An 11406-nucleotide genomic window follows, 5' to 3' on the forward strand; every position below is an offset into this window, starting at 1 on the left:
AAAAAGAAAGATGAAAGAAAGAAAGAAAGAAAGAAAGAAAGAAAGAAAGAAAGAAAAGAGGAGAGGGATTTTTATGATGGAAGGAAAGGGGGAGGGAGGAATGAAGATTTTTATGAGGAAGGGAGGGAGGAAAGAAAGAGATGGGGAGGAAGGAATGAAGATTTTTATGAGGGAGGGAGGAAGAAAGGAAGGAAGATTTTTATGAGGTAGAGAAGGAGGGAGGCAGGAAGGAAAGAAGATTTTTATGAGGGAGGAAGGAAGGAAGGAAGATTTTTATGAGGGAGGGAGGAAAGAAAGAGGGAGGGGGGAGGGAAGGAAGGAAGGAAGGAAGGAAGGAAGATTTTTATGAGGGAGGGAGGAAGGAGGGAAGGTTTTTATGAGAGGGAGGGAGAGAGGAAGAAAGGTTTTATGAGGGAGGGAGGGAGGGAGGGAGGAAGGAAGGAAGGAATGAAGGAAGGAAGATTTTGAAGGAAATAAAGAGGGAGAGAGGGGAGGAAGGAAGGAAGAAAGAAAGGAAGGAAGGTTTTTATGAGGGAAGGTTTTTATGACAGAGGGATGGAGGAAGAAAGGTTTTATGAGGGATGGAGGGAGGGAGGTTTTTATGAAGTAGAGAGGGAGGGAGGGAGGAAAGAATGAAGATTTTTATGAGAGAGGGAGGAAGGAAAGAAAGAGAGAGGGAGGGGAGGAAGGAAGGAAGATTTTTATGAAGGATGAAGGAAGGAAAGAAGGAATGAAGGAAGATTTATTTGAGGGAGGAAGGAAGGAAGGAAGATGTTTATGAGGGAGGAAGGAAGGAAAGAAGGAAGGAAGATTTTTATGAGGGAGGAAAGAAAAAAAGAGGGAGGGGTGGAAGGAAGGAAGTTTTTATGAGGGAAGCAGGGAAGGTTTTTATGAGAGGGAGGGAGGAAGGAAGGAAGGTTTTATGAGGGAGGGAGGGAGGGAGGGAGGTTTTTATGAAGTAGAGAGGGAGGGAGGAAAGAACGAAGATTTTTATGAGGGAGGGAGGAAGGAAAGAGGGAGGGAGGGGAAGAAGGAAGGAAGATTTTTATGAAGGAGGAAGGAAGGAAAGAAGGAAGGAAGGAAGATTTCTTTGAGGGAGGGAGGAAGGAAGGAAGATTTTTATGAGGGAGGGAGATAAGAAAGAAAGAGGGAGGGGAGGAAAGAAGGAAGGAAGAAAGGAAGATTTTTATGAGGGAGGGAGGAAAGAAAGAGGGAGGGTGGGGAGGAAGAAAGGAAGGAAGGAAGGAAGATTTTTATGAGGGAGGGAGGGAGGAGGGAGGGTTTTTATGAGAGAGGGGGGAGGAAGGAACAAAGATTTTTATGAGGGAGGGAGGAAGGGAAGAAAGGGAGGGAGGGGAGGAAGGAAAGAAGGAAGGAAGGAAAGAATATTTTTATGAGGAAAGAAAGAGGGAGGGAGGGGAGGAAAGAAGGAAGGGAGGAAGATTTTTATGAGGGAGGGAGAAAAGAAAGAGGGAGGGGAGGAAGGAAGGGAAAAAAGAAAGATTATTATGAGGGAGGAAGGAGGGAAGGAAGGTAGGTTTTATGAGGGAGGGAGGGACGAAGGAATGAAGATTATTATGAGGGAGGGAGGAAGGGAAGAAAAAGGGAGGGAGGGGAGGTAGGAAAGAAGGAAGGAAGGAATGAAGGAAGGAAGGAAGATTTTTATGAGGGAGGAAGGAAGGAAAGAAGGAATTAAGGTCTACCGATTGGTGTCACTTTGACAAATCAATTTAGGGTTAGAGATAATCTTCAAAGGTAGCCATATAATTGCCGTAGACCAACCAAGAAGTCACATGGTCAATTGCTTGTTTCTATATTCTTTCTGCCCTGTCTGTGCCCTCAGCTTGATTTCATACAGTCAAATGTTGGAATTACCCATTCAGAATTATTCCCTCATCATAGATGATCCTTGTTCCTTCCAGATTTTCACATTCGGTAGAACTGCCAAGTGTCCATTAATGACAGCCTTCTATTTAATTGGTTCTTGTTTTAAATAAAAGATGCACCTTACTTTTTTCTTCCTGCAGCTTCGTATATCACCATCGTCCCTCCCTCTTCTTTCGATTTAGAGTCTGAATTTCAATTTCCCTAGTTCTGACTCCAGAGAGTCCTCAACTTATGGTCACGGTTGAGCCCAAAATTTCCATTGCTAAGCAAGACAATTCTTAATTGAGTTATACCTCATTTTGTCCTTTCTTGCCACAAATTGTTCCATGAATCATTGCTGTTATTAAGTTAGTAACATGGTTGTTAAGTGAATCCGACTTCCCCAGTGACTTTTGCTTGTTAGAAGGTCGCAAAACAGAATCACTTGACCCTGGGACACTGCAACTGTCATAAATGTGAGTCAGTTGCCAAATATCCGAATTTTGACCCCATGACCACGTGGATGCTGCAACGGTCATAAGCGTGAAAAATGGCAACAAGTCACTTGTTTCTGTGGTGTTGTATCTTCAAATGGTCACTAAACGAATGGGTGTAAGTCGAGGACTACCTATATGAAAGAAAGATGGTAAAATGAAAGAAAGGTGGTAAAATGGAGCAAATATGAAATAAAGGTGGTAAAATGGGGCATGCCTCACTTAGCAGCAATCTCATTTGGCAACAGAAATGTTGGACTCAATTGTGTGTCAAGGTCCCAAGTAACAGCCCCAACGAAAGAAGACTCCGAGGCTTGAGTTTCCTCAAAGTTCCATTTTATTAGAGAGGTCCTGTTGGCACATCTGGGAAAACTGGAATCTGAGTTTCAGGTTTTCCCCCACCCAAAAGAAAGTCCAAGTCCCTGCCCAGCACCCACATGTCCCTCACATGGTCCATTCAGGCAGCATCCCAACTGGAGATGCCTCCCAGTCACACCCCTCAAGGTGCAGGGCAAGATGTCCTTGACTCTCTGAGAAAGGAATGTTATTTAGACCAGTGTTTTTCAACCTTTTTTGGGCAAAGGCACACTTGTTTCATGAAAAAAATCACGAGGCACACCACCATTAGAAAATGTTAAAAAATTTAACTCTGTGCCTATATTGACTATATATAAAGTCTATATATACAAAACGGGGGGGGGGCAGGGACAGTTACTTGGGCGCGTGGGGGGGGTGCGGTTTGCCTGGCACTGGGCTCACCTGCTTATCGGCCGCCCAGCTCCGGCGGGGGCTCAGGGCCGCTCAACCGCCGCTGGCTCCCTCCACTGCCACGGAGCAGCGCTGCCTCCAGCCCCCGCGGGGCGCTCCAGCCCACAGCGAAGGTGTCCTCAGGCGCGGTCGTAGGCCTGCCTCGGCTTACCGGAGCTCCGTCTGCAGCAGCCCCCGCAGTGGTGGCAGCCCAGACTCCGGATCCCGCCTCCTGTCGTCAGCCCCGCAAGCCTCTTGCCCGGGCGAGAAGGCGGAAGCGTTTGGCCGCGGTCCCTCCCTGCCCCTCCCGCCGCCCTGACGCCCCCTCTCCCGCTGCTGCTGGATCGCTCCCCTGTGCCAAGACGGCCAGGCAGGCTGGGGGGGGAGGCCGCGGCATGCTGGGATTTGTAGTTTCCCCGGTGGCTTCCCTCTTCCCTCTTCCCTTCAAGATTCAAGATTTTCCCACGGCACACCAGGCAACATCTCAGTGGTTGAAAAACACTGATTTAGACTATATATCTCCCAACCTCCATAAAATCCCTCCTCCCGTTTTCCCACAGCAGAAATTGTGGCACCATCCAAAACAGGGGATGCCTCCCAGTCACACCAGCACAGCTGCAGGGCAAGATGGCCTTGACTCTCTGAGAAAAGAATGTTATTTTGAGTATATATCATTCATACTCCATAAAATCCCCCCTCCCGTTTTCCCACAGCAGAAATTGTGGCACCATCCAAAACAGGGGATGCCTCCCAGTCACACCAGCACAGCTGCAGGGCAAGGTGTCCTTGACTCTCCGAGAAAAGAATGTTATTTTGAGTATATATCATTCATACTCCATAAAATCCCCCCTCCCGTTTTCCCACAGCAGAAATTGTGGCACCATCCAAAACAGGGGATGCCTCCCAGTCACACCAGCACAGCTGCAGGGCAAGGTGTCCTTGACTCTCTGAGAAAAGAATGTTGTTTTGAGTATATATCATCCATACTCCATAAAATCCCCTCTCCCGTTTTCCCACAGCAGAATGGCAGGCCTGAAGTCTCAAATGTAAAAGGTGGCTTCCAGGTCTGATATTGTGGTCGTAAGTGGAGGACTAGCTGATATTGACAAGAATCATGCTCAGTTTGATTGTATAGATCGGGCGGGGGAGGGGGGCAGCCTATTGTTTATTTTAAGAAAAGATTTTGCTAAGGACTTCGACCAATGCAGGAACCAGAGCAGGTTGGGTGGGGAGGCAAGAAGGAAGGTCTCACTACTTTCCATTGTTCTTCTTCAGCTCATGTGTTAAAGTTCGACACTTTCGTTCACGAACAATTGCGGAAACCTGTCCCCATCCGGGAGGAGGAACCGAAGGCTGGAGAGCCAGGACCAACTGGTCTCGTCGGTTTCCCTGGAGTGAAAGGTGAAAGAGGAGAAATTGGGATGCCCGGACTTCCAGGAAGAGATGGATATCCAGGAGAAAGAGGTAGAACAAGTAGAGTTGCTGTGGTGGGGGGAAATAGGAGGAGGAAGGATTGAACAGAACAGAACACAACAGAAGGGATCTTGGAGGTCTTCTAGTCCAGACTCCTGCTCAAACAGGAGACCCTACACCACTTCAGACAAATGGTTGTCCAACATCTTCTTAAAAACTTCCAGTGTTGGAGCATTCACAACTTCTGGAGGCAAGCTGTTCCACTGATGAATTGTTCTAACTGCCAGGAAATTTCTCCTTAGTTCTCAGTTCTAAGTTGCTTCTCTCTTTGATTCGTTTCCACCCATTGCTTCTTGTCCTACACTCAGAGAGAGAATAGTTTGACTCCCTTTTCTTTGTGGCAACCCCTGAGATATTGGAACACGGCTATCGTGTCTCCCCTGGTCCTTCTTTTCATTAAACTTTAATGGTAGATGGAGTATCACACTGCAAGCTCCACCCCTTATGTACATGCATCCGAGAGAGAGATATGAAAGAAACTGCCTTTGCATGGCGATTTCCCATCTACCATCTTGCTTCCTGTCTGTCGGGAGCAGCCATGTGCATACCTATTGGCTTTATTTTTGAATTCGTTCATTCCTGTAACTTCAGTAAGAGGGGAGGGGGCTGCGCAGCACCACCTATTTTGGTGGTGTCTCTCCCATCTTCTTGTTCAGACACTAAGTCATGTCCAATTTTTCATCACCCCATAGACCATAGACGCCAGCCACCCTCTCACCCCACCCCCCCCACCCCGTCCTCATGAGTGGGCTTCAAAATTTTTAGCAAGGGGTTCTCTGCCCGGTTGCTGGGTGGGCGTGGCCATGGTGGGCGTGGCCTAGTTGTCCTCCTGCACCACAGTAGAGAGGGTGATGTTTTTGCCCTCTCTGAGCTCCGGAGGTTTTCCTCAAGCCTCCGGGAGGGCAAAAATGGCCTCCCCAAGCTCCAGGGGCCCTCCGGAGGCCAGAAACACCCTAACCCTTCCTGAACTTCTGGTAGGCCCATTTTTCACACTCTCCAAGCCTCTGCATGCTTCCTGAACTTACCTGCATCCAAAACAGGCCATGTGGGGGCCCCCAGGAGGGGAGGGGAGGGGAGGGGTGGGCGGAGCCAGACAGGAGTGGGATTTGGAGGTTCTCCGAACTGCACAGAATCTTAGCTAGAGGTTCTCCCGAACCCCTGCAAACCCCCAGCAGTCCAGCCCTGCCCGTCCTCCACTGTCTCTTGGAATCTCCCAAATTCATATTCATTGCATGGATAACTCTATCTAATTGTCTCCTCCTTTGCCGCCCCCTTCTCCTTTTGCCTTCCATCTTTCCCAACATCAGGGTCTTCTCCAAGGAGTCCTCTCTTCTCACTTGGTGGAGGAAGTATTTGAGCTGGTCCCATCTTGACTCAGAGCTAAACATTACCCATTTTGAGAAGATACGCCTCTTTAATTCCAAATAGGAGGTCCTCACGGGGGCCTCTTTGCATTAATTCGACGATTAAGTCTCCATTTGTGGATCAATCTATGTCCCCGTCCAGTGGTGGGTTTTATACCGGTTTTACTACCGGTTCGCGCGCGCGCGAAGCTTCTGCACATGCCCAGAGGCATCTGGGTGGGTGGGTTGATCCTCCCTTCACCGCCACGACCAGTTCAGCCGAACCGGGCCGAACTGGGAGCAATCCACTTCGGCCCTCCTCTCTTATTTTGGTTACTTCTGGGTTATCCTTAGATCCCAAAATGAAATAAAATAAAATGATATTACCACCAAAAAAAAAAAAATTAGCAAGAAAAAGTCTCCAACAGCAAGAAGAGACATTTCGGCACCCTTGGTGATGTTTTTTTTAACATCGGCTTGCAGGCCAGAGTCAAAGTTGCTGATTTAATTGGCCGGCAAAGAAAGCAGATCACACACCAACTTAAATCTGTCACTCAGCCTTTTCTTTTTTTTCCACAAAATGCCCTTACATCTTAGGAGCAACTCAAATTGCTTTACGGATGCCACTGATTATATAGATCCGAACATCCAATCTAGGCAACTCTAAGACTTGAGGACTTCAGCTGCCAGAATTCCCCAGCCAACAATGCCATGCTGACTGGGGAATTCTGGGAGTTGAAGTCCACAAGTCTTAAGGGTGCTGAGGTTGGAAATCCCTGATATACGGTAGATCAGGGGTGTCCAAACTTGGGAACTTTAAGACTTGTGGACTTCAACTTCCAGAATTCCCCAGCCAGCTATGCTGGCTGGGGAATTCTGGGAGTTGAAGTCCACAAGTCTTAAAGTTCTCAAGTTTGGACACCCCTGCTGTAGATGTTCTCATAGCTGATCTTTCAGAGTGAATCAAGCAAAGTTTTTTCACTGGCTGCTTATGGTTCCTTTGGGTCTGCCCAAAAAGTGTCACAGAAAGCTGTCCAAAAAATTAGGACAGGGATTCACAATGCATGTTTTTTTTAAAAAAAGATGGAGCTTTGACTGCACAGTTGCTCTTCAATTTAGTATGAGGTCTCCCTTTTAATTTCATTTACCAGTAAAAGTCAACATTATTCTACTCAGGAATAGATTTTCTGTAAAGCCAGAAAGGTGTCTTTAGACTTTATGGTGAATGGAGCGGAACGAGTCCAGTTAAATTAAGAATCTCACACACTTGACTAGCTTCAAACGAAGAGCATCAATGAATCTCCAATTGCTGGAGGATTTTGAGAAGAAAGTGAACAATCATTTGTCTGCAATGGTATAGGGTCTCCTACTTGAACAGGGGGTTGGACTAGAAGACCTCCAAGGTCCCTTCCAACTCTGTTATTCTATCTTCTAAATGGCTCTTCTCCTCTTATCAGGTGTCCCTGGGCCCAAGGGAGAAAAAGGCTCTTTTGGACAAAGAGTGGAAGGTTCTGAAGGACCAAGAGGTCAAGCAGGTATGGTCATTCATCACTGATGTGAAGAGAGAGAAAAATCAGGAGTAAGGATCTCTACTCTCTCAAAATATATATAGTTTTGAAGGATGATGCAGACATCATCATATCACATCAAAGTTGTACCAAAAGAATGTTCTTTGTTATTCCAGAGTGCAGGACACAAAACCATTGATTTACCATGATTTTGTGTACCTATGTATATACTACTGTTCTGACCCCCCTCCATGCCTGTGAATAAACCAGAACACAGGCTTGGCTGTTTGCCACTGTTTAATTACTGAGATAACGAATCCTTTGGCTGAGGGCCCAGACAACTCATGTTCAATTGAGTAGCTCTGCAGCAACCCAGATAATTCAAATGCAGCAACGCAGATAGTCCAAACGAACAGACACGGCTAAAATACACAGATAGATTTTCTTAACTACTAATTCGAACGGTTGTTTCCTGAAAATGTCCCCTCCCAACGCCTCACCTATAAACTCTCTTGGGAGGGGCCAATCCACCACCACCTGTGCTTAATCATCTTCTGTGAGTCTGCCTACGGAGTTGCTGCTTCCGTTTCTCAGCCCTTCTCAATCTAGCATCAGGGACAAACTGCCTTTGATCCTCCCCACTGCTCCATGCCTCAGGCGCCTCCTGGTGGCCAACCAGCCTCTCTGGTCCCTGCTCTGAGTCTGAACCCTGCACAGGGTCCTCTACATCGTCCAGGGCAGACTCATATGGTTCCTCACTATCTGAGTCCATCAGCAGCTCAACCGGATGCTGCTGGGCCACAACACCTATGTACTAGGTAGGTTCCTAGTACACAGCGTCCCATTGAAAATTAGGCAACCAGTCCTAATTCTGGGTTCAATTCAACTATGGAACCTATAATTCAGAGAGGGATGATGGGCTCCTCCTCCCTGAATGTGTATATGTTCAAGCGAGAGGTCATCAAGGAAGGTCAAGGTTGCCACCTTAACTGAGTCTTATAAGATTAGGACTCAGCCATTCTTTTCCAGCAATTTCTCCTATTTCTATGGGTTTAAGCCAAGGCTGATCATTAGCCTGGACTGATAGAACATTCGTTCTATTTTTCTCTCTCACCTAGGCCCTCCAGGAGAAACGGTGGTTGGCCAACAAGGCTCCAAAGGACCTCCAGGTAGTATTGGTCCCTCTGGATTTCCCGGGGCTCGTGGTCAGCCTGGAGATCCTGGTCCTGCAGGTAGATGTCTTCCTACAGGATGCCACAGAGATAGCACAAGAGGTAAATCTTGAGTGTATGTGAGTCAGAATAAGGGGAGGGTTCCAGAAGACCATGAATTGTAGGTCAGGTCTTTCTTTCTTCCCACTCCCTTTTTTCTAGAGCTTTTTTGGGTTTTCGTGTCAGCCAATCTGGGCCGGGGATCTCTCTAAAGCCCTAGGTGTCAGGTACAAAGAATCAGGTACAAAGAATGCCGCAGCACAGTAGATTTATTCCAGCCTATACATAAGAATCTGACCAGCCTTCAACCCTAAATTGCCATCAGATAAGGATCAGCGGTATTCAGGAGGAGTTGAACACTTGTGGCAATGTAGAAATTCTAAACTAATGATATACTTAGCTCTGCCCCTCCCAGCGCTGCCTGCTATTCTCCTACATGAGAATAGCTTAGAAGGCTGCAATTAAACTAGAAATTGTGCGATTGGAAGTACTTCTGTTTTCATAAGAGGCTCTCAGCGATTAAACAGCTGTCAGCCTTTCTAGGTAGACCAAAGAGGAGACAAGTCTGTTTTGTGATAAGGCTATATTAACAGAATCTTGCAAGTGTAAAATTACAAATCTACCCACCCGCGCACTCACATTTGCAAACTGGTAGCGAAGGTAAGTTGATTTCACCCCTGGGTCAACTTATTCTCCAAAGCACCAGAGGGCAGGACAAGAAATAATCGTTAGAAATAATTGAGGAGAGAAGCAACCTGGAATTAAGGAGAAACTTCCTAACAGTGAGGACAATTAACCAGTGGAACAGAAGTTGCCTCCAGAAGTTGTGGGTGCTTCCAACTCTGGAGTTCCTACCGGTTCGGCCCGGTTCGGCTGAACCGGTTGTAGTTTGGTAGCCTGGGTCGCTGGAACCGACAGCCATGCCCCCGAACCGGTTCCCTCGTCTTGTTTTTTGCTTCTGCGCATGCACAGAGCAATTTTTATTGCATTTATGGGCAAATGTGCATGCATCGGAGCATGTGTCTGGCATGGCGCAAAACTGCGCGTGCACCAAACTGGTGGTAATGCTGGAAGCAACCCACGCCTGCACTGGAGGTTTTTAAGAGGAGACTGGAGAGTCACATGTCTGAGATGGTATAGAGCAGTGATGGCGAACCTATGGCATGCGTGCCACAAGCGGCATGCGGAGCCATTTGTCAGGGCATGCAAGGTGCTGCCCTGTCAGCTGGCCAGCGCGCGGATGCGCGCTGGCCAGCTGAGTTCATCTTTTTAAAAGCTATTTTTTGCCTTCCCCAGGCTCCAGAGGCTTTATAGGAGCCTGGGGAGGGCAAAAAGAGCCTCCCCCCCCGGAGGCTTCAGGGACCGTCCGGAGGCTTCCCTGACGCCTTTGGGGCGCTTAAAACCACCCTCCGAGCAAACTGGAAGTCACTTCCGGGTTGCTCAGAGGGTGGTTTTAAGCGCTCCGAAGGCATCAGGGAAGCCTCTGGACGGTCCCTGAAGCCTCCGGAGGGGCTCCGGGGGAGCGGGGGAGGCTCTTTTCGCCCTCCCCAGGCTCCTATAAAGTCTCTGGAGCCTGGGGAGGGCGAAAAAGCATGAAGAAATGGGGGGGGGTCATGCGTTGTGCACGCATGTGCACTGGGGGGGGGTAGCGCGTTGCATTATGGGTGCAGCATGCCCACACACACACACCCCTGCGCTCCCCCCACTTGTGGCACGCGAGCCAAAAAAGGTTCGCCATCGCTGGTATAGAGTCTCCTCTGTGAGCAGGGGGTTGGACTAGAAAACCTTCAAGGATCTATTCAGATTCTTTTCTATCACTCCTACTGATTAATCAGAGAGTGTTAAGAAGCAGGTACATAAAATCCATTTCTATTGCCATACACGGTGACACCACAATTCACTTCTGGAAGTGTTTTTATTGGAGCTACACACTTCATTACATGTAGAACTTGGGGAAGGGGTGAATCATTTCTCTGTTTTACCCCATTTCTTCTGCAGCTTAAACAACACTGTCATTTCCTGTTTCCAGATGCAGGGCTGATCCCATGACCAGAAGGACACTGCTACGGATCAATTTTACGTTTCAATACTTTTTTTTTTATTACCGTCACACCCAAAGTTTAATTTTTTCTTTTTGTAAATTGCCCTATTTTGTCTGCTAGGATATGCATCACTATGCCTTCTGATTTATTGCCAATTAGTAATTTGTTGCTCATACATTCTATTGGATTGCTGTTGTTAGTTGCAAAGTCGTGTCTGACCTATTACGACCTGATGGATAACATTCCTCCAGGCCTTCCTGTCCTCTACCATCTTCTAGAGTCCATTTAAGCTCATGCCTATTGCTTTGGTGACTCCATCCAGCCACCTCACTCTCTGCCGTCCCCTTCTTCTTTTGCCCTCAATCGTTCCCAGCATGAGACTCTTCTCCAGTGAATCCTTCCTTCTCATTAGGTGGCCAAAGTATTTGAGTTTCATCTTCAGGATCTAGCCTTCTAAAGAGCAGTCAGGGTGGATCTCCTCTAGGACTGACCGGTTGGATTGCCTTGCAGTCCAAGGGTCTCACAGGAGTCTTCTCCAGCACCAGAGTCACAAAGGCCTCCATTCTTTGGCAATCAGCCTTCCTTATGGTCCCACTTTCACAGCCATACATTCTACTGGATAGTTAACGTTATATTTTCAGTACAGTGGGGCCCTTGGAGTTTGCGTGAGCTTGACTGTTCTTGCAGACATTTCATTACCCAGCTAGGCAACTTCATCAGTG

General features: G+C 47.6%; 1 protein-coding gene across 1 annotated transcript in view; it reads left to right on the plus strand.

Annotated features, from left to right (window-relative positions):
- Nucleotides 1-10780, plus strand: part of COL20A1 (collagen type XX alpha 1 chain) — a 238152-nt gene extending 227372 nt beyond the window's left edge. The window contains exons 37-40 of the mRNA XM_081949692.1: nucleotides 4383-4571; nucleotides 7381-7458; nucleotides 8550-8705; nucleotides 10672-10780. Of these exons, the coding sequence (XP_081805818.1) occupies nucleotides 4383-4571; nucleotides 7381-7458; nucleotides 8550-8705; nucleotides 10672-10691 (443 nt within the window). The 3' untranslated portion in view covers nucleotides 10692-10780. The remainder of the gene's footprint in view (nucleotides 1-4382; nucleotides 4572-7380; nucleotides 7459-8549; nucleotides 8706-10671) is intronic.
- The last annotated feature ends 626 nt before the right edge of the window (nucleotides 10781-11406 follow it).

The sequence above is a fragment of the Natrix helvetica genome (genome assembly GCF_964273705.1).
Source record: "Natrix helvetica genome assembly, chromosome: 3".
NCBI lineage: Eukaryota > Metazoa > Chordata > Lepidosauria > Squamata > Natricidae > Natrix > Natrix helvetica.